Genomic DNA, 22,648 nt, shown 5'->3' on the forward strand with positions numbered 1-22,648 from the left:
TACCATTGTGGTAGAAGATACGGTGTCATATATAGTACTGTGTGTGATATAGTACTGTGGGGTAAGATGGGACACATTTAACACATAAAATCTGATCTTGTATAGAACAAACAACAATTAACGCTCTATGGGAGTCATATGGATACGATTTCACAATTCTCTGAATGTTCTTTTAATTGTTTACTATGGCACGATAAAATATGAAAAGGTGACCCATCTTCCTCCAACCTACTACATATTTAGTTCAGCCGTTGAACTGGACCTGGTTGGCGTTGCGCATGCGCAGCGGTTGCTTTCGCTCTTGTAAATTGATACTGTTCTTTCTTGGTTGTCATGCCGACTGGGAAATTCGTTTGCTCCCCTGGTTGACAAAACAATGCAATGTACCTTATCCAGCACACACAATAAAGTTGGTAATCTCCTTGTCGTCTTCGTCCAAAGTTGTTGATTGTTTTACAACTGTTTTTGTCGGGGTGACTTTATGTACAGAGATAAGCATGATAGAGAACATGTTTGTGCTTTAACAAGAATAAACCGAATGTTTTGTGATGCTTTTATACTTTGATTGATAGATAGTATCGGTTCAAGGTAGATTTTCAAATCAGTGGATTTCCTATATTATTATCATAGATGTAAACTTTGTTTAATGGGTAGTCAACCGTGACTCATCACGTGACATAGGTCAACAAACAAACCGAATGGTAAATTCTGTTTTTAATGCTGTTATCAGTGCAGAAGTAACTAACATATTTAGTGATATCACTGAAATTTACTCGGCTTTCGTATCTTGGGGAACTGACTGGTAAATGTGTGCTTAATTAACTTTTAAATAAATAATGTCACAGGCTCACAGCAAAACTATAACAAAACTTAAAACTGTAACCTTTAATACTTTATAATTTATACATATAGTGTTTGAGATCATATATGAGGTGTATTTACTAGATTGTTGGTGCTGTAAAGAATAAGAATCATGGATTTATTGTTAAACGTGCGTGCTTCAACCCCGGATCGTAAAACTTATTATTTGTCGTACATGGGTGAGCTTTCAATCCACAGAGTGTATGCAAAGTGCATGTCGCAATGGTTGACATCATATATGAACTATCAAAACCACCCAACACCATGCGCTTTTACTATTGACCAATCAGAGTTTGTGGTGGTGCATGAAGAAAAGCCTTTAATAAAATTAGATGAGTTGCCATGCAATGGACATGTGAAAAACATGCAATCAAAAAACACCAGTTATACAACGCCAAGCTGCAAGTCTACAAATGGTTTCTCGGTTTCGGACAACTTGCCACTCAGCTGCCCATTAAATAATGTGGTGGAAATTATTCTTCCCAATGACCTGAATACACTTTGCGTTGGATTTATTGTGGATAATGGTTTAAATTACCCACTGTCCTGTCACACAATAAGATGCGAAGACTATAAAGAGGTAAGCAAACGCTATTGTGAGAAATTGATGTCCCATTATAATTGTTTAAGTGAAAAAATTGTTTCATTTTTTCAGTTTGTTTTTTGGGGCAGCCTATTTTTAGATCGTAGTAAAACCTTTTTACAATTTCAAATGAGAATGTGCAAGATTCCATGATGTCTGGCTGTAAATGTGAACCTGGTAATAAATGTCCTATATGGGTTATTGGTAATATTTTATGCTGCCGACAAGAAACCTAGAATGTAGGTCAGAGTAGACTTATTTTCGTAAACTATGCTATTTGCAGTCACAAGACGTTGCTGAAAATATGAGGAAATTGCAATCTTGGAATCAAACCTATTCTGGATGTCACCAGTCGAGCAAGAATGTTAAACTAGAGGATCTGGATTCAATCAGGTGAATTTGTGTTTTTAAGGTTGAACTGGATGCTGTTTTAATGTGTTGGCTAAAATTATTATTTTTATTATAAATATATTGTATATATACAGTGGCGCAACCAGCGCGTTCAAAAGGGGGCTGTCATATTTACGTCCAGTCAACGGTTATCTCTGACGCGATAAAACACCTCCTTTATTCGTTGTGCACACGAATATATATTCTATTTTACGCGGTAAACTAAAAACACTACATTACTAAAAAGATCTAAATTAGTATAAACAGATGAAACATTGGTGACAGTTTTACGCATATTCATCGTGGATAATGTAACGATTATTTACGTCAGAATACCTTTGATAAACCATTACGATTGTTACATCACTAACGAGATTGTTGGTAAACAATCGTGTTTTATTCGCTTCCATTATGCGCATACGTAAAAAGGCAAATATCCAACCTGCATTCAAGCACCGGCAAGCTAAATATTTAAGGGGACAATCGCTATTACGACGCAATAATCAACGTGTGAATTGCTATTATGTCGCAATCAATTGCCAGGTCAAACAATTGTTATTATGATGCAATGAATCCACGTGTGAATCCCTACTATTTCGTTATAAATATGCTGCTTGGCTGAGGAAAACATCGTAAATATACAGCAGTGCTAAACTTCTGGTCCGTTCTGGAACATATTTAGGTTGTTTATTACCGCCTGTTACCTTGTTTAATTGGCAAATTACATTTATTTTACAAGCAACTTTGAGAAAGGCAATGCCACGTTTATGTTGCGAATTCCCGCCGAAAAAAACACGTATGCGTGCGGTTTCTAATTTCAATATTTAAATTATTTGTTCACGAGCCTTCAGTAGTTTAGTATGCAGGTGGTACGAGAACGCTGCATGAACCATAAAGTGGTACGCGAGTAGATAAAGTTTGGGAACCACTGGTTTAAATACAGATAAACCGCAATTATGTGAATTTTAATTGGTGGAAATATGAGAGCAAGAAGTGACGCTATCAGTAAATTATAGCAAACAGAAATTGTAATATGATATTACAAAGTATCGTCCCGGCCGAGCTTGGACAGAAGCCAAAAAACATCGCTTGTTGGCACCGCACGAGAACCAGAGTTTCATTACGTCACTTTTCACGAGAATAAATACACAACGATTGCTTCCTTTGTTAAGTGTTGAATGTATGCTACCGCATGCGTCTTCCTTTATTTCCTACGCCGGCGCAGAGCGTAAAAATGTGACGCTCATACACGATGTTTCGATCCCGTGGTTGGTTGGGCAGTGGGCATATTCCTCCCGATTGTTATATTATGAAACGTCATAATTAATATTTACGTTGCAATAGGACGAGTGAAGTAACTATTGAACGAAAATTTATTCCAATTTTAAGCGAAGGAATGTAATATTGAATGCAACGCGTGTGTGTGCGTCTTGGCACTTTCTAGCTGCGTGCGTGTCTGCGGAAAAGGGGGCTGTCATGACAGCAAAACAGCCCCCCTGGTTGCGCCCCTGTATATATATATAAATTAAATATTTATTTTATATGGACATTGTAGCTTTTATGTTTCAAATGTTGATCTGAGTATTTTTCTTGGCAAATGGTAATGTTTTACTGCAAACTACACAAGGTTTGAAGTTCTGTTGTTGGGAAAAATACAAGTTAAACAGGAGTATCCAGCTGCTAACTTCATTGATGAAGCTGTTGATAAATATCATTCACTTGAAGCAGAGCATGCTGCTGCTGTGGCTGAAGCCAAGATGATACAAAACATGGTGAGAGAAAGGGAAAAACATGGATTTTAACTTATTTTCTTTCTAAAACTAGTCCTTTACTGTTGCAAAAATATTGAAAATGTAGTGTACATACTAAACTAAAGTTCCTTGCATATTAAAGGCATTGACTTTAGCTTATTTAAATGATTTGAGTTTTGTGTTTTTCATGTAGCTTCAGCAACAAGGCGATGAATCAAGAAATGGGACAAACAGAACCGGGGAAGCTTTGTTGTCTGATGTTTCGTCATCAATTGATGGGTCACGTGAAAGTGCTGTGGAGATAATGCGAAAAAATAACTCGTAAGTGAAGTAGTGTGAATGAAGTTACAGTTAGTCTGCAAGCAATTAAGTTAACTGTTTTTTGTTTGTTTGTCAGTGCGGTGTGGGAAGATAAACAACGGAAAAGCATAGAAGAGGAGCGACAAAGGTGTAATTCTATGGATACAGCTTCTATTGCTGCTCTCAAGCGACGGTCTAAAACTCGAGCACGTCATTGTAGTGAACCGGGGACGGCAGCAACACTTGGATTTGATAAAAATAAGACGCGTCTGTTCCAGGTTGATAATAATGTCATTTATAATATGCAACTAAAATTAAGTTAACTTACCCAAAGTAAGGTACATAATATGTTTAAAACAGCAAACTTTTTATTATAAGAAAGTAAACAGAGGCAGTTTGCATATGAATGAAATGTGTGTAATTATTACTTGGAAGTAAATATTTGTTTCAGATTGGGAAGCAGTCAGTTTGTTTGATTTGTCCCGATCAATCTGCTCGAACGGTGGAGATCCAGTTTACCGACATAACTCGTTGTGCGCAGGTATTTATAACAACATAGACCAGTTGACCGGCACCATTATTCTTACTCTGACCGGTGGCATTGTACTAACTGCGCCTATTTATATTTTTGTCGATTAGGTTTTGCAAAAGGCATTAAGGTGTTAGATTAATTCATATCCTCTCACCTTTGTTTGACTGTTACAAGCCTTAGTGACAAATAATAATCTATTTATGACAGGGTGTGAAGTGCAAAGATCATTTTGGCATTTTCGTGAAAGATCAAATCCACCACCAGCATCATCAACACCAAATAAAAGAAGAATTTCGATTTAAATGTTACCTCTTCAAATCATCCGACTCATCTGTGGTAAAACTGCAAAATATTTTATTTATTAAGTTTATTAGTATTTATATTATATTTCTTCTAGTTTATTTTAAATTGATACAGCAAATTGTGGATTTAATCTCATTTGACAGTTTGTGCAGTAGTCAAATCATACAGAGTGATATTTGTAATGAAGACCACAGTGATATTTGTAATGAAGCAGTTCGGTTTCATGACTCAGTTTTACCCTTTGTGTGTGTAGCTGAAGACAACCAGTCAATATGTGGTTAGCACCCTATACGTGTTAATATTGACTTTATTTTATCAACCCAAATGAGTTTATACCTACAAGTCACACCAACATTTCTGCATAATCGTGAATGCTTTAGGGAAAAAAAAGTTAACTTTGCTGCTTTAATTTCTATTTACAACAACAGTTTCCTTATTAAACTTGGTTCCACAGGCAGAGGAGATCATTCTAGCGATGAAACAAGCATGCACGATGTGCTCACACGGTCCGGATCCACTAAAAACTTACCACTTGCTGTGTAGGAGAATTAACCTAGCATCAGGTGGCAGTGCAGAGCAAATAATTGAACGTGGCATGACATTAGCAGCGAAGTACATCGCTGATTTACCTGACCATGATCAGAAACAAATTCGTTTAAAAATTGAGGTATTTTCCAAGTTTTTTATGCTTTGACACTACGATTGTTTAAATCTCATTCTTTTTCTATCTTCATTAAAGTTTTTCTTTATTTTTTAAAACTTATGTTCGTTATCTAACCTTATACAAACGAAATATTAGGAAATAAAGTTTAGTTAAAGTTGTAAACAAAGTCATAACAGTTGCTTTTTTGTTTTCATATTGGTATCTATTAACGCAATTGAGAAACTGAAATAATTATTACCACTCATTGTATTTGTACCATAACTCCATACCAAACCTAATTTTTCTTAAACAGACATAATTACTGATTAGGTAATTCAGTTATTAAACAGACTGACATGTATTAATTTACCACGGCTTTATTTAAGCGTTAAAATAATTATTTTTTCTCACTAGGAAAAGACCAAACAACCAGATCCCAAGTATGACAAGTTGGTTGTAATTATGGCTGTATTGCGTCAGACTTATGAGGACAAGCAGAGTGAGCATGACGTAAAAGTTAAACAGGTTCTGTTCAGTTCAATGTTTTTGTTGTTGTACAGTATGCTACTTGAGTACTTGGTTCACTTGGTTCACTTGGTTGCCATGCATTCCAACCATAGAAAAATGTCAAGACAAAAGCCTTTAGTTACTGTTGCCATAAGTATTCAATAGATGATGAAGTCTGTGGTTTGTAATATTTTCTTATTGCTGTGTTGGCTCAAGGTTTAATCCAGCCTTGTAAATTTTTTAGCTGAGGGAACAGGCATCTGGGAATTCTGTTACTCAGAAGTTCAACGTTTTCCGAAATCGAGCGAAAAAGTCTTTTAGCAGCTTTGAGAGTTTGTTTGAAAAGGTGATATACTTGAGTTTTTACTTCTTGTTGTATTTTTAACATTTGGTTTTGCTTCTGTGCAGGGAAAACAGAAGATGCACGAGTTACAACATGAAGCAGAAAACCACATCGCAAGCCCAGTGGAAAAACTGAAATTTTTTTCAGTGAGTCATATTATCTTTGATATGTTTCTCATTCTAACATTACATCATATATAATATAATCCAATGCAGGATAGCAACCGATCAGCACCCAACACTCCCATCTCCATGTCATCCAACCAGTTTAAAGTCCGACATCGATCAGGAAGTCCTTCCTGCTCCGAAATCTCCCCACTAGCAGGCAGTATTGTGTCAAAAAACGTTTCACCCAAGTACGTTTTAAATTTTGGGTAATCTATTAGTCCGGTTTTCGTGCTTCAGATTTGATTGACAGTTTTGTTTTTCGAATGTTATGTGAAAGGAAAAACTGTTAAAACAATTTGTACCTGCATTATAGGTTAATATCTTGTTAACAATTTATAAATCGAATTGTCAGAAAGCCTTTAAAAAGCCTACCAATTAGATTCCTAATATCTTGTTTATATAGATCAAACCCATTGGGTACTCCAGATCAAAGTTCTCTCAATGTTCGGAGGAAACTGAAGCTCCAGGAAGATGCAGACATAACTCTGACACCGGGTGAAGTAAAGAGATCAGGACAAATGGGTTCTACAAACTCATTACGCAGGTAAAACTTTTGCGAAATATTAAAAAATCAGTTCATGAAATTCATTACAAAATTAAGCAACTGCTGTGATAATTGCTGCACTGTTATTCACTACCCGTGTCATAATTTTATGACGCACATTTAACGTATTTAAAAAATGGTTATTTGATACTTTTAAATAGCCTATGTATGATATTTCATTCTCGTTTAGGTTAAACTTGTACAGGGGAATTTACAGGCTTGAAATTCGATACTTCTGTATTGTTATTGAAAATAAAAGATAAAATCATCACAATAGAATGAGGGGAAACCCATGTTTTACCACAGTGTTGTAACTCTGTTATTTAAATACAGCCCAGCTTATAGTTATGTCAACTAACTTATAGTCCTATTATTATAAAAACTTCAATAAAAACTAGCAGCTTATCATCTCCGTTTTTGCGTCGATTGGAAAATGTTAAAGAATCACCATCAGAGGGCAGTAACGCTGTCAAGCTTACGCCCTCGAGGTTTTCTCTTTCACGATTGTTTGGAATGGAAAAATCTCACGTTCATGAAACAGCTCGTGAAATGGTTGAGATCACAAAAGTGAAGGAAGACATCACAGAAGAGCTTCATCATGAGATTTATGAGCGAGAAAATGTTACATGCAATAAAAGCATCATCAAATTTGATCGTGATGCTGCTTCACATGATAATATTTCACGTGATAGTATCCGCACGACTGATGAATCCGATGATGATGACCAAGGAATCACTTTCACAGCAAACAACCTCTCTTCTGGTATCCTGGACACAAGTGACCAAACCGAAGAAGTTGCAATTATTCCCGACATTCCAAGTTCTCATGTTGTTTGTGGGGAGGATGAAGATGAGGTTCATTACAAAGATGTGCTAAAGCGAGTCCACATTAAGTCTGTGTGCGTTCCAGGAGAAAGTGGAACATTTGTAAAAAGTAGAGAACCCCGAAAAACTGGGTAAATTATGGATGAGAGAGTGTTGAAAGAAATCAAATCTTTAACCTTGATTCTAGAGCTTGGGCTTTCCGGGTTTCGAGGCGATTTTTTTGAGTTCATTCTGTAGAACATTACACGTGTGCATGGTGCTTGGTGTGTCACTTACCGGAAATGCTAAACTTTTAACATTTCCTCTTTCTTGCGTTGTTCAGTTATTTCTCTCTGTGCTAATTTTGTAACAAAATGATTACTTGTGTGATGTTAGGCTTGCAGCTTTTAGTAATTGGTGTTGTAAATATTAGATACAAAGCTTTACTTACTGCCACTGGTTAAACAATTGGTTTGTAGTGGTGGAATGTTTATTTTTAATTTCCAACATATTGACCAATGTTTATTTTCATTTATTCTTTGTATAATTATTTCCACAGCTTGTCATCTGAATCTACTCCAGTTCAATCTTGCTCTTCTTCCCCAACATCCATGGAGAGTCTTCCTCCAACTGCAACGGCGGAACGATCTTTAGGATCAGCAAAGAAGATGACATTTCATCAGGAGATCTTCCATCGCATCACTACTCCATCCAAGAAGAAAGTCACAGGTGAACAAAGAGGATCTAAACAAGATGTTAACAGACTTCTTTCTGCTGCCATTACATTTTAAAAACCCATTTTATGTCCGTTATTTTTATATTTAGTGAATTTTAACTTTTAAGCAAATTTAAAAGAAAGTGTTGAAAAAATTTTTATTTTTAGATACAGATGCAACAAGCATTCATAGACGGCCATTAACCCCACTAAAGACACCAGATGATGTGCGCTATGCGTGGCGTCGAGCTATACGTGATCACATTGTGCTGAACAGAATCAACAAAATAGCTCAAACCCAACTAAGTATGGCTGAGTCTAAAAATAATTAAACATTTTTTAAAAAGATAAGCAAAAGTTTTTTTTAAATATTTTCAGCCGATGATCAATTAGACATGAAGTTGAATTATGTTGATGTGGGGATTCCCCAACCTGAGATGGACCAAGTATGGTTGGAGTTGTTGGAAACTGAGGAGAGAGAAAAATACAAGATGGATGTTTCAGTGCTACATGCTGCTGTCAGAAAAGGTCAAAACATTGAAATTGTCTTGTAAATCGTTCTTAAAAATACATTGATTTTGACATTTTTTCTTTAAAAGCCGGTGTTTTCAGTCAATTTTCAAAGAAGTGTTTCCAAACAGGTGTTTCACGTAATCTACGAGGTCGTGTTTGGTCGTTGTTACACGAACAATGGAAAATTCGGAATGTCACCAGTCGTGCAACAGCGAGCACTGCAACGCTGAACAGAACTCATTTCTCGGACCTACTTAAAAGCCTAACACCTCATCATCACTCTATTCTTATAGATATCGGTACGATGGTTTTATTGCAAAATATTTTTTTATACGCCATAATCCATAACAACTTTTTTCATAATTTAACACAAAATTTTTAAAACTTTAAGAACTGAATAACGACAGATTCATCTTAACCAAGTTGCAGTTTACCAAAATCTTATGTTAGGTCGCACTTTCCCCAACCATCCATACTTCAGTCAACAACTTGGAAAAGGTCAACTTGGTTTGTTTAATCTTCTTAAAGCTTATTCATTGGTGGATACGGAAGTTGGTTATTGCCAAGGACTCAGTTTCGTGGCAGGGACAATTCTCGTGCACGTATGTAATCTTTGTAATATAACACCAACACCTGATACACAGCATATAGTTGTATGTATGTATGTATCAATTCAAAACACAGGATCCGAAAATTTTGTGTGAAATTAAACTTCTTGAGTAAATAAAAATCAGCAGTGTGACAATGCATGAGGTTTTCCATTAAAAATTCACTTAACTTAATTAATGTCCAAATTTTTTAATCCATCGATTAGATTTCACATTTTTTTTTTAATATTTGAAAGTTTGGTGTCACCTTTTAATCACATTTTAGCATATCTACCCATACACAAATATTTTGTCGATGGTGTGCCGTGTAGAAAGCATTTTTTTGTTTTGTTTCTACTAATCCCAGTGAAAAAAAGTTTCGAACTATGTGGTTATTTCCAAATATTCAATCTGTTTAAAACTTTTGATTTTTAGTTGAACTCAACAGAGAAGTCGTTTCAAATGTTGACGCACCTCATGAAAAACATGGGTTGTCGGAATCTTTACCAACCTGACATGACCGCCATTCGCATCGCTGTGTACCAGCTTTCGCGACTCCTACATGACTACCACAGGTATTTTGTTAAACCAACCATACAATGTATAACTGGCGCCGTGGCATAGTGGTTAGCCCGCCTGTAAACAATAGTCAATGGGTTCAAGGCTCGTCGCTGCTACCATTGTGGTTGTATGTGTCCTTGGGCAAGACACTTAACAGCAATTGCTCCAACCCAGTGGTCACTGATGGGTTGTCTGCCATATATATAAAAAAAATAAAAAAACTCAAAAAAAAAATCACCTACTAAGTAACATACATTGAACTCGTAAGCTGGCACGAGGTGTATTAACACCTGTGTTATAACGACTGTCGTTTTCCGGCCACGCGAGGATAAATTAAATTACATTCATTCATTCACTTACTCACCCATAACTTTGTTCAGGGAAATAAATGATCACTTTGAGAAGCATGATGTGACGTTGATGTTGTTTGCTGCTCCGTGGTTCCTCACTATGTTTGCCTCCATACTTCCATTCAGTTTCACCGCCAGGATATTTGGTAAATAGTAACCCTTCTATTCTATTATGTAAGGGAGTCATACTCCACTGTGGCGCTTTCAAAACTTGGGAACACAGATAGAAAATATGCATAAGTATTAAACACATGTTCAGGTTGGTGGTTAAATAGCTTGGAGATCTAAGCCAGGAATACAAATGTTGTATCAATTACTACACCATCTTTATTTTATATATAGGTCAATAAACATAAGCTCTAATGTATGTGTTTCTCACAAATGCTGTGGCCTATATTTATTTAAACCACAACAAACGTTTAATGATAACATCACATTTGTCAGATCTCCTGTTCCTGGAAGGCCGGTGTGCCTTGTTTAAAACAGCTCTTGCCTTGCTAAGCCACCACAAAGCTGCAATACTTGAGCAAGACAGTTTTGAAGCCATCATTGGTTATCTTAAAAACAAACTTCCGAACATGGATGCTGTTGAAGTTAACCAAGTATTGGAGGAGGCAAGTGACAAAACCATAAACTTCTGAGATTAATTAAACGGTTTAAATTTTCCTAACTTTTAGTGTAAGAAATATACATTTTTTTGTGACCGTGGGCAGTTATTTTTAATGGTATTTGAAGAATGTTTTTTTGAAAATATTTAATTGTTTTTGTATAAATTCTGCACGAAGGACATAATTCGTGTATTATAGTTGGTAAAACTACACATCAGTTGCAAACCTCAAGAACTATAAAGAAATAATGTTGAAATATTAAAATGAAATACTGTTTTGTGTATTGGTTGCAAATCTAATGTTTTGCACAGATCTTCACATTGGACATTGTGGAAAAGTTGCGAGTATATGAGGTTGAATATCAAGTCCTCGATGAAGGAGAAATCCTCAATGATGAACAACCACTAGATGGAGAGGAAAATCTGGAGCAAAAGGTTGCTCGCCTTGAGCAAATGAATCAGACTGTGACCAAATATAATCTTGAACTTGTTGAACAATTAGAAGTAAGTGTTAATGTAGATCAAGTTTGTTTAATTTTACATTTAATTATTTGTTTCAAAACAGCCAAAATTAGGAATAATTTTTTAATAATTTGAAACAAAAAATCTCAACCTTACCTATTTTTGTTGAAGTTTTCTATTAATTTATGCTTGATATTAAGGCATAAATTAATAGAAAACTTCCACATACATTCTGTTATTGTTTTAACTCAAGGAAATGTCATTCAGTGTTCCACAAACAGACCATGCATGGCAATATATATCTTAAGAGATGATTTATAACTTAAACTTGTTCAGGCGGCGAAAATGCAAATCAGTAGTCTTCAACAAGGTTTGACAGACATGGCTGAGCTTGATGAAAAGAAAGCGGTTGAGTTGGAAGCTTTGCGCACACAAAATGAGTTCCTTAAATTGAAATATAGCCACTAGAGATACACTACATTTGCATGCACTCAACTGTATTGTGTTTTATGCCTCCTTGATCCCTCAGTTCACAATCGTTTTCATTTTTTTTCAAATGATATGATCTTTGCTTTGAATCATGGTTTTAACAAATTGTTGAAGCATCTACTTTTACCAATTTTTACATTTCGTGTTTTTTAGTTCACAGTTGTCATTTCAAAGGTACACAAATTTTTATAGATTAGAGCTGTCTGCTGAGCCTCACTGTTCCACTGCGAAACACGTTTTTTTTGTTTTTAATATTTTTTAACTTAGTCTGTCAGAGTATGAAATGGTGCATCACCTGAGTATTAAAACCAGCCTTTTATCATGCTTCCATAGAAAGCACTGCCTACGTTAGTAACACATTTCTGCCAAGATTTGTATAAGTTGTCAATGTAAAAACTAGCATTCACCACACTTAAATGTACATTACCCAACATTTGCTTATGTAGTGTCTTGTATATGCACAAACAAACTCTGTCGGTTTTTAAAGGATGCAACTTTTCCTAGAATATCCCACTTTGTGTTATTTAAAAACAATCGACCACTAAGTATTACTTACAAAGTGCCATTCTCCATGCAACTCCATTCTTTCACATGTAGTTATTGCTTCATTAAAAGTATGATATATTGCCACTAAACATTCTAGTACTGTGTATTTGTATCTCAGTGGTACCATTTACAAACTTGACATGCTTCTTTACTGTAAACAATTCTTTCTCTTGATTGTTTCTCTAAATAAATCTTGTCCAACATTCTATGTATGTATGTAACAGCCTAATAAATAAACTTTTCATCATGGGTGCCTCAAAAGTCTGTGATGGACAAAATATATTTTTGACGGACATAAATTGACTGTCAAAGTATTAGCAATATGCCAGTTAAAAATGTGTTCATTGAAAATGTCTTTGGAAAAATTATATCTGCAAAAATTATATCTGCAAAATAGCCTCTGTTTACTTGGTAATACCAAATCCAACACACAGACATTATATTCCTTCAATCTTTATTGTAACAAAGAGCCCAAGACCAAATTAATTTAAACAGCGATATGATAGAGCACCACCAACAAGTATTGGCCCACATTTAAGACAACATGGTTTTTAATTCTGTTAATTCACAAAAAAAAATCTTTTTCAAGCTGTGCTATACAATTTCAATTGTGCACTTGATACGCATAGGATACGACAGCATTTGCATGAAAAAAATTCACGCTTACTGCCACTGTTAGGCTGTATGTAGGGAAACGTTGTTTAAAACACAACAACCAAGTCTTCACATGTGACACTGGACACTGCAAAAATAAAGAGAAGCACACAAAGGCACTAAAGCAGATCATTTTTTCAAGTCAAATTTTTGCTTTTCGAGTGGAGAAGAAGAACTATGCAACAGAAACATCGCCACCTGTGGTTGGTGCAACAAATTTGTACAACGAATAAATACCTATGTGGTTGTAAAAGTAACTCTGGTTTAACTGTATGCGTATGAAAATATTGTACTCCATGTAAGCTAAGGGGAGCCTTGAGGTTGTGAAAGTGAAATGTACAAGTATTAGACCACATTTCATGGTGATCTGGACAAGCAGCAGGTTGTGAAGGGAAATTAACAAGCATAGTTAATTGATGAAAATAAAAGAATAACCGCACAACATGTGTTGTCCGCATGCATTGAAAGGTACTGGCTTAGATAAATATCTGATTCACTCAATAAACTTTTTCTTTGGTGATCAGCTGAAAACTTTAGTTTGTGATTTGTACCCGCTTAAAACCATTTAAGATTTGGCAAACAACACATAGTAAGTAGTCTACAATCAGGATAATGTAGAAATAGGGAAATTTACACTTGTGTCGCAGAAACAGTGCAACACTGATTGTAAGAGTTGCGCTTGTACCCAGCGATAGATGCCTAACATGAATAATATGCAAGCCATGGCATCGCTGAAGTGAAATAAAAACTTTAAATTTCTACAGTTTTACTCAAGAACTTTTAACACTTTCCCGATTGCAATGGTGCGTCCTTCGTCCCGAAGTGTGAATCGACCCATCTGTGGGAAATTCTTGAAACTCTCGATACAAACTGGACCCTGTGTTTGCAGCCGTGCAATTACGGTTTGGTCCTAAGAAAAGATTAGGTTAAAAAATTCTTTCATTGTACATATATTGATATTATAAACAACAAATTGTTCAGTTAACGCGGGTTAGCCAGAAACCACACTTTTTTAGTATAAATTTCAATTATTTTCGGTTATTATTTATATTATAGGCCATTATCATGTACGGAAAGACGATATATCTCAAGATAGTCTCAATAAACATTACTTTCTCCCAACCTGTTTGACAAATCTTGTCTTTTTCTTTTCTCCAGTTTTTCGATCCAAAAGACAAATGAGTTGTTTGATTACTACTTCTTCAATACAGCTGTTTAAATAAAATTTACATAGTAACACCAGTAATAAAAATATTTTACATATATGGCAACAAATTTTATGCCGTGCTCTTACGTATGAATATGTAGAATAGCACTGTAACCAGCGCAGATGATGGATTTGTATTCAATAATCGCAATTTGGGCATCAAATAATGTTCCTGTACTGCACAGATCATCAGGTGAGCATAGGACGAAACCCTGTTATGAAAATATGAGTTTTAACGAGTAAGTACCAATCATACACCACTTCTGTCCATAAAAATCAACAGCTGTGGTTTTTTTGGTGGCGCCCATACAACGTTATATACTCAGTATATTTCCACCTTAGATATTTCATCTTCTTCAATTGAATCAACCCGAACTTTCACGTTCTCACCAGCAATGGCGGACTCTGTATCAACTTCATCAGATTGAATTCCAAGAACTGCAAATAAATCAAAATTAATTTACTTTTAAACTTGAATTATTGTTATTTTATGACCTAAGCCCATACATATTTAAAAGCCCAATTAAAAACCTATTCCTTATGTTGGTTTTACAGTTTTTTCAGGTTAGCTCTTTTTGTGTCAAATCAAAACGATCTACCTTTCAACTTGCGCTTGTTTGGCTGCAATACCAACTGTTGTCCTTTATACAAACGACCAGATTCCACTTTGCCAAGCACAATCACCCCCATGTCCTTGTACTTGTCGACAATAGGAAGACGGAGAGGCCCAGCACCTGATCTGGAAACCGTGGGAAGATTGTCTAAATAAGGAATGAGGGGGAGTCCAGTATACCATGGATGGTTAGCATAGTCAGACTCCTTCAGATTTGCTCCTGTGAGTCCAGAGCAGGGCATGAAGTGAATGTCTTTTTTGGGATTAAAGCCAACTTTCTTCAAAAAAGGCGTGAGCTTTTCCTTACACTCATCATATCGTTCCTGACTCCACTTAACGGTTGAATCATCCATTTTATTAATAAGCACGATTAGATGGTGAACACCTGCTGTTTTTGCCAACATAGCATGCTCCCGTGTTTGTCCTCCTCGCTCAAACCCGGTTTCAAACTCTCCTCGACGTGCCGAGATAACAAGCACTGCTACATCAGCTTGTGAAGCCCCACCTATCATATTAGGTACGAAGCTTCTATGGCCAGGTGCATCGAGAATGGTAAAGTGTTTTGATTCAGTCTCGAAATAAGCTCGCCCTACTTCTACTGTTTTTCCTTTATCTCTCTCCTCTTGGTTTGTATCCAAGGCCCAAGACAAGTACCATGTCTCTCGGTTTTTTTCCTTGGCTTCCCTTTCGTATTTTTCCAGAGTACGTTTGTCAACCATTCCAGTAAGATACATAATTTGTCCTCCAATTGTGGATTTTCCAGCATCAACATGGCCGATGAAAACAACATTCACATGTTCTTCTTTGTTAATTAGGGATGGTGACAAAGGTGGTTCCTCAACCTCTTTCACATCAACTTTCTCAACTTCCTCCACCTCTTCATTCATCACTTCATTCTTTACATCGACATCATCCTCCATCTCTTTACTCTCAACCTGTTCAGGAACGGCATTCGGAGAATTCTCAATCGTCATCTCCACAACCTCTGGCACAGCAACTTCAGGTTGAACGACTTCTTCAGGGATTTCCACTTTTCTTGCTGCCGGGACAAACTTGGCGGCATTGATGTTTGGAATGAACGGTTGCGCTGCAATGTTTAAGTTTGTAAAAGCGGATCTAACTCCATCCGTTCCATTTGCTGCTCCATCGTCCCAAGCATCTGGAATATTCTGTCCATTCATAATTAATTTTCTGTTTAATATTTCCGTTTAATCACCAGGCCCTAACATAGATGTTAAAGTCATCAGCTGGTTAAGTATGATGAAGAAGTCACTCAACCTAAACAAACATACAACTATAACAAAACTTAGATTATACTGCTGATATAGTTAATTATTTCTTATAAATATAGTTGAAATTTGAGTCGAAGTATATATTTCGCGACACAGGAAGGTGCATTTTTAACAAATAAATATGACGCAACGGTCGTGCATTGTTTTTAAATAAAACAGAGTAAATGCAATTAAGGGTTAAAATGTAATATTCTTAACTTTGTTATTCATGACGGCTTGCCAGGAAAAAAAAAAGGAATTTTCACACCACCTTTTTTAAAAATATTTATTTATGACTAAAATTTTACCGTTTACTGGCTACAAGGATTACAAACTTATTTTATTATATTTATACTTACAGTAATATAAATCACAAATAATAATCTAAACTGAGATGTAAATTTTACAAAAAAGAGAATAACATCTGTACATGTTGAAGAAAGTGTTGGCAAAACGGCCAACGAATGTATAGTGGGGGGTTTCATGAGACATATCATTCAACAACATCCCTCTTTAATTTTAACTTGTATGAAAAAAATCACATGGAACTATACAAAGAAGTAGATACACTTTTTCCGCTAGGAAGCGATGACAAATACGTTTCTCTATTCTATGGGGAGCAGTTAGTTTAAAGGTTTCTACACACAAGATTTAAACCTCTAACCTCAAACGCGTGCTAATCAAACCAAAAAAACTTTTAAAAAGTATTCCACTGTGCGGGACTCGAACCCTGTAAAAATGAAACAAAGAGAGTAAACGACCGCGCGCAAACCATTACACCACGGACTCGTCGAGAGTAAACTGAACGAAAGAGCGTATATAACCGACTAAATATGAGAAAGATGTTCTTACTAGTGTTTTATGTATTTAGAAAGGTGTTATTACTATTTATTAAATTTGTTTTACACTTATTAACACTTTGTAGTGTTGTTTTGTGCGTTTTTACGTATTTTTTAATTTAAATAATTACAGACACCTTGCGGAAAAAGTGTACCTACTTCTTCGTATAATCCCATGAAAAAAAATTAGCACCATCACGGTTCACGCGCAATGGCTCATTTTAAAGAGACCTTATTATGATACATTTTATCTTATCTGCTGAGAATCGCGACAGTTTTGTTTCCAAGAAAAAACGCTTTTTAATTTTATGATAAATATATAAGGATTCCTCACAATATGTTACAAGTTAGCTGAAGTATAAAATGTCTATGAAGAAGATTCTAAGGATCGTATATATAGTAATAACACTGACTATTTTATTGCTTAAGGGAATTGTTGTTCAACTGACATTTTATACAAGATTTACCTGATCTCTGTTAAGAAAACATTAAGTTTTTTCTTTGTTCCTAATAAAACCCCTGAATCACGTTCTTTAATTTTGCGCAATATCATGACGTAGTTCGCGTCACGCTCCACTTATTGTCGCACATGGCGAACGCTATAGAAACGTTTCTGGTATCCTACTACCTACAACAAGTCAAACATACGAACTGTTTTCATTTTTCTAGCACCTAGAGTCCACCAGTAATGGGTACTATGTGCTTGCAGGAGAGGCCACGGTTACGACATGTGCCAATAAAGACACAATCGCCAGAAGAAGATTTTTTCGCAGATTGCATTATGTAGTACTATAGTAGGATGAATATATATTATAATGTATTCTATATAAATGTATATGAACTTGTAATAACAGAGAGTTCATAATAAATATTAATGAAGTTTATACTTTTACTACAAGGGATGTTGCTACACTGTTTTTCGCACAAGCCACTTCTTATAAATTATCTCCAAGTGCGAAGGAACTTCGAATATATTTATCGTATATTATCTTTTTATTGCAACATATTATATTTAATTAACCCCTGAGGTATAAATTATTAAATTAAAGTGAAAAAAAAACTAAAAAGTTTGGCAACTAAAACGTTTAAAATTATAAAACTATAGTTTAATCGTTCACACTCGCTTAGACCTACTACAAAATTTTATCGGCTTTACTATGGTTTAGCGAGCATTCAAAATTAGCACCTTACTATTTCAGAATTTTTTACCTGTTCAAATTATTGCAAGTTTGTTTTTACATATTTTTTTCGAATACCTAAAAACAGTAATCGACATTATAAATTCTGTAACATTATTTTATTTACTATCATTAAATGGGAGTCCGTACGTAAGAAATTTAATAAAGGACGGCGTGACAGGAGGTTTGGAAGAAGTCTGTCTTTCCCCAACATCCTGTATCTAAAGTTTACCTGGCAACGAAAGTAGCAAAACCAGATCATTACGGTTTATTAACTAGAAGTTACAGTAATATTCATACGGATTACAGTAATAATATTTCAAAATCGTACATTGTTAAAATTCGCCTAGAAGGTGGAATCGAACCACTCTGACGTTAATCAGCTACAGGTTTGAAGCCTGCACCCCAGACCACTGAGGTTCATCCAGGCAATACATGTAAACCCAACGACAACTATTTATAAATTCCTAAAATTTAGATCTTATGTTTGTGGGATATTAGCGCCCAAAGCAATAAAGTTATTTCTTTTCAATATAATGCTCGTATGTAAAATGATGTTCTCTCACCAGCATGCACTAACATGATATTCGGGTAAGCTGACGATATACAATTCCACTAGCTGTCTTACACAAACTAGTATTGACGTCAAAATAAACAACCATATAAACGCTTACCGATTGTTTACCTAATGTTTCTATACCGAAAAGCATCTCCCACATGGTCGAGTAGTTAGGTTTCGATTCCTGGCTTTCACCTGGTATATCGGTATATTGATGTTTATTGCCTTTGTGAAGTAATTATAAAAATATTAGATTTATAAAAAGTGTCGGTAAAATACTATTCAAATTCGTCGACCTCAAGTTTCAAGTTGCAGACAAAAAAAAGAAACTGATGTTACAGGCAACAATCGACTTCGTCGATTCCCGTTCAATGCAAACTCTTTTCACATTCGATGTAAATAGGTTTATAGCCTTTGTAGAGTAATTATAAAACTGACCCATCTTTTAGCCAATATGTCAGAAGTAAAAAGATACGCAGCATCTCCTACATGGTCTAGTGGTTAGGATTCCTGGCTTTCACCCAGGCGGCCCGGGTTCGATTCCCGGTGTAGGAATATGTTAGCATTGGTGGTTCAGTGGTAGAATCCTCGCCTGCCACGCGGGGGGCCCGGGTTCGATTCCCGGCCAATGCAAACCCTTTTCACATCCTATATAATGAGGTTTATAGCCTTTGTAGAGTAATTATAAAACTGACCCATCATTTAACCAATATGTCAGAAGCGAAACGTTACGCAGCATCTCCTACATGGTCTAGTGGTTAGGATTCCTGGCTTTCACCCAGGCGGCCCGGGTTCGATTCCCGGTGTAGGAATATGTTAGCATTGGTGGTTCAGTGGTAGAATCCTCGCCTGCCACGCGGGGGGCCCGGGTTCGATTCCCGGCCAATGCAAACCCTTTTCACATTCGATATAATGAGGATTATAGCCTTTGAAATTATAAAACTGACCCATCATTTAACCAATATGTCAGAAGTGAAAAGCTACGCAACATCTCCTACATGGTCTAGTGGTTAGGATTCCTGGCTTTCACCCAGGCGGCCCGGGTTCGATTCCCGGTGTAGGAATATGTTAGCATTGGTGGTTCAGTGGTAGAATCCTCGCCTGCCACGCGGGGGGCCCGGGTTCGATTCCCGGCCAATGCAAACAATTTTCACATTCGATATAATGAGGATTATAGCCTTTGAAATTATAAAACTGACCCATCATTTAACCAATATGTCAGAAGTGAAAAGCTACGCAACATCTCCTACATGGTCTAGTGGTTAGGATTCCTGGCTTTCACCCAGGCGGCCCGGGTTCGATTCCCGGTGTAGGAATATGTTAGCATTGGTGGTTCAGTGGTAGAATCCTCGCCTGCCACGCGGGGGGCCCGGGTTCGATTCCCGGCCAATGCAAACCATTTTCACATTCGATATAATGAGGATTATAGCCTTTGAAATTATAAAACTGACCCATCTTTTAACCAATATGTCAGAAGTGAAAAGTTACGCAGCGTCTCCTACAAGGTCTAGTGGTTAGGATCCCTGGCCAATGCATGGGCTTTTTACATTCGAAATATTGATGTTTATTGCCTTTGTAAAATAATTATAAAAAATGGTAGGTTTATAAAGAATGTCGGTAAAATGCTAATCAAATTCGCCGACTTCAAGATTTCAGTTGCAGGCAAAAACAAAGAAATTAATATTGACGTCACAGGAAACAATCGATTTCGACGCTAACCTATCTTTCAGGCTATATGTTATAGGTAAAGAGAACTCGCATGTCCTACATGGTCTAGTGGTTAGGATTCCTGGCTTTCACCCAGGCGGCCCGGGTTCGATTCCCGGTGTAGGAAGATGTTAGCATTGGTGGTTCAGTGGTAGAATCCTCGCCTGCCACGCGGGGGGCCCGGATTCGATTCCCGGCCAATGCAAACTCTTTTCACATTCGATAGAGTGTGGTTTATATATAGCCTTTGTAATGAAATTATAAAACTGACCCATCTTTTAGCCGATATGCCGGAAGTGAAAAGTTATCAAGGTCTCCTACATGGTCTAGTGGTTAGGATTCCTGGCCATTGCAAGGGCTTTTTACTTTCGGTATATCAATGTTTATTGCCTTTGTGAAATATTTATAAAAAATGGGAGGTTTATAAAGAATGTCGGTAAAATGCTAATCAAATTCGCCGACTTCAAGATTTCAGTTGCAGGCAAAAACAAAGAAATTAATATTGACGTCACAGGAAACAATCGATTTCGACGCTAACCTATCTTTCAGCCTATATGTTATAGGTAAAGAGAACTCGCATGTCCTACATGGTCTAGTGGTTAGGATTCCTGGCTTTCACCCAGGCGGCCCGGGTTCGATTCCCGGTGTAGGAAGAAGTTAGCATTGGTGGTTCAGTGGTAGAATCCTCGCCTGCCACGCGGGGGGCCCGGGTTCGATTCCCGGCCAATGCAAACCCTTTTCACATCCTATATAATGAGGTTTATAGCCTTTGTAGAGTAATTATAAAACTGACCCATCTTTTAACCAATATGTCAGAAGCGAAACGTTACGCAGCATCTCCTACATGGTCTAGTGGTTAGGATTCCTGGTTTTCACCCAGGCGGCCCGGGTTCGATTCCCGGTGTAGGAATATGTTAGCATTGGTGGTTCAGTGGTAGAATCCTCGCCTGCCACGCGGGGGGCCCGGGTTCGATTCCCGGCCAATGCAAACCCTTTTCTCATTCGATAGAGTGTGGTTTATATATAGCCTTTGTATATTAATTATAAAACTGACCCATCTTTTAGCCAATATGTCAGAAGTGAAAAGTTATGCAGAATCTCCTACATGGTCTAGTGGTTAGGATACCTGGCTTTCACCCAGGCGGCCCGGGTTCGATTCCCGGTGTAGGAATATGTTAGCATTGGTGGTTCAGTGGTAGAATCCTCGCCTGCCACGCGGTGGGCCCGGGTTCGATTCCCGGCCAATGCAAACCATTTTCACATTCGATATAATGAGGATTATAGCCTTTGAAATTATAAAACTGACCCATCTTTTAACCAATATGTCAGAAGTGAAAAGTTACGCAGCATCTCCTACATGGTCTAGTGGTTAGGATTCCTGGCCAATGCAAGGGCTTTTTACATTCGATATATTGATGTTTATTGCCTTTGTAAAATAATTATAAAAAATGGTAGGTTTATAAAGAATGTCGGTAAAATGCTAATCAAATTCGCCGACTTCAAGATTTCAGTTGCAAGCAAAAACAAAGAAACTAATATCGACGTCACAGGAAACAATCGATTTCGACGCTAACCTATTCCTGGCTTTCACCCAGGCGGCCCGGGTTCGATTCCCGGTGTAGGAATATGTTAGCATTGGTGGTTCGGTGGTAGAATCCTCGCCTGCCACGCGGGGGGGCCGGGTTCGATTCCCGGCCAATGCAAACCATTTTCACATTCGATATAATGAGGATTATAGGCTTTGAAATGAAATTATAAAACTGACGGGTTCGATTCCCGGTGTAGGAACATGTTAGCATTGGTGGTTCAGTGGTAGAATCCTCGCCTGCCACGCGTGGGGCCCGGGTTCGATTCCCGGCCAATGCAAACCCTTTTCACATTGGATATAATGTGGATTATATATAGCCTTTGTATATTAATTATAAAACTGACACATCTTTTAGCCAATATGTCAGAAGTGAAAAGTTACGCAGAATGTCCTACATGGTCTAGTGGTTAGGATTCCTGGCTTTCACCCAGGCGGCCCCGGTTCGATTCCCGGTGTAGGAACATGTTAGCATTG

At 36.9% G+C, this 22,648-nt stretch overlaps 2 protein-coding genes and 10 non-coding genes across 15 annotated transcripts; 10 read left to right on the forward strand and 2 right to left on the reverse strand.

Annotated features, from left to right (window-relative positions):
- The first annotated feature begins 745 nt into the window (after positions 1–745).
- On the forward strand, positions 746–12,819 carry LOC149739655 (TBC1 domain family member 4-like). Of its 4 annotated transcripts, none has more exons than XM_089872257.1 (24): positions 752–1,441; positions 1,728–1,837; positions 3,462–3,606; positions 3,779–3,906; positions 3,983–4,163; positions 4,337–4,426; positions 4,625–4,753; positions 5,175–5,387; positions 5,778–5,888; positions 6,115–6,216; positions 6,279–6,359; positions 6,429–6,568; positions 6,784–6,924; positions 7,323–7,880; positions 8,288–8,457; positions 8,612–8,749; positions 8,822–8,971; positions 9,085–9,255; positions 9,407–9,558; positions 9,979–10,118; positions 10,485–10,600; positions 10,899–11,068; positions 11,374–11,565; positions 11,860–12,819. In XM_089872257.1, exons 1-24 carry the CDS (start codon positions 974–976, stop codon positions 11,989–11,991), a joined length of 4,128 nt encoding a protein of 1,375 aa, XP_089728383.1. In that variant the 5' UTR covers positions 752–973; the 3' UTR covers positions 11,992–12,819. The 4 variants fall into 4 exon arrangements, with proteins under 4 accessions (XP_089728385.1, XP_089728383.1, XP_089728384.1 ...); XM_089872258.1 differs by having other exon boundaries at positions 7,326–7,880; XM_089872259.1 differs by lacking the exon at positions 11,860–12,819 and having other exon boundaries at positions 746–1,441; positions 10,899–11,108; positions 11,374–11,511.
- A 176-nt stretch (positions 12,820–12,995) lies between these two features.
- Positions 12,996–16,340, reverse strand: LOC149739656 (eukaryotic peptide chain release factor GTP-binding subunit ERF3A-like). The gene is made up of 5 exons (XM_089872280.1): positions 15,019–16,340; positions 14,757–14,857; positions 14,507–14,631; positions 14,336–14,423; positions 12,996–14,122 (listed from the first exon to the last, which is right to left on the reverse strand). Exons 1-5 carry the CDS (start codon positions 16,211–16,213, stop codon positions 13,979–13,981), a joined length of 1,653 nt encoding a protein of 550 aa, XP_089728406.1. The 5' UTR covers positions 16,214–16,340; the 3' UTR covers positions 12,996–13,978.
- A 2,323-nt stretch (positions 16,341–18,663) lies between these two features.
- On the reverse strand, positions 18,664–18,750 carry Trnastop-uca (transfer RNA opal suppressor (anticodon UCA)). Its single transcript has one exon. It is a non-coding gene; the product is annotated as a tRNA-Sec (tRNA).
- Positions 18,751–19,362: 612 nt separating this feature from the next.
- Trnae-uuc (transfer RNA glutamic acid (anticodon UUC)) lies at positions 19,363–19,434 on the forward strand. The gene has a single exon. It is a non-coding gene; the product is annotated as a tRNA-Glu (tRNA).
- A 185-nt stretch (positions 19,435–19,619) lies between these two features.
- On the forward strand, positions 19,620–19,691 carry Trnae-uuc (transfer RNA glutamic acid (anticodon UUC)). The gene has a single exon. It is a non-coding gene; the product is annotated as a tRNA-Glu (tRNA).
- Positions 19,692–19,871: 180 nt separating this feature from the next.
- Trnae-uuc (transfer RNA glutamic acid (anticodon UUC)) lies at positions 19,872–19,943 on the forward strand. Its single transcript has one exon. It is a non-coding gene; the product is annotated as a tRNA-Glu (tRNA).
- Positions 19,944–20,123: 180 nt separating this feature from the next.
- On the forward strand, positions 20,124–20,195 carry Trnae-uuc (transfer RNA glutamic acid (anticodon UUC)). The gene has a single exon. It is a non-coding gene; the product is annotated as a tRNA-Glu (tRNA).
- Positions 20,196–20,641: 446 nt separating this feature from the next.
- Trnae-uuc (transfer RNA glutamic acid (anticodon UUC)) lies at positions 20,642–20,713 on the forward strand. The gene has a single exon. It is a non-coding gene; the product is annotated as a tRNA-Glu (tRNA).
- Positions 20,714–21,167: 454 nt separating this feature from the next.
- Trnae-uuc (transfer RNA glutamic acid (anticodon UUC)) lies at positions 21,168–21,239 on the forward strand. Its single transcript has one exon. It is a non-coding gene; the product is annotated as a tRNA-Glu (tRNA).
- Positions 21,240–21,424: 185 nt separating this feature from the next.
- Positions 21,425–21,496, forward strand: Trnae-uuc (transfer RNA glutamic acid (anticodon UUC)). The gene has a single exon. It is a non-coding gene; the product is annotated as a tRNA-Glu (tRNA).
- Positions 21,497–21,685: 189 nt separating this feature from the next.
- On the forward strand, positions 21,686–21,757 carry Trnae-uuc (transfer RNA glutamic acid (anticodon UUC)). The gene has a single exon. It is a non-coding gene; the product is annotated as a tRNA-Glu (tRNA).
- Positions 21,758–21,937: 180 nt separating this feature from the next.
- Positions 21,938–22,211, forward strand: Trnai-aau (transfer RNA isoleucine (anticodon AAU)). Its single transcript has 2 exons — positions 21,938–21,974; positions 22,177–22,211. It is a non-coding gene; the product is annotated as a tRNA-Ile (tRNA).
- The last annotated feature ends 437 nt before the right edge of the window (positions 22,212–22,648 follow it).

The sequence above is a fragment of the Ciona robusta genome, chromosome 2 (genome assembly GCF_009617815.1).
Source record: "Ciona robusta chromosome 2, ASM961781v2".
Lineage (NCBI taxonomy): Eukaryota > Metazoa > Chordata > Ascidiacea > Phlebobranchia > Cionidae > Ciona > Ciona robusta.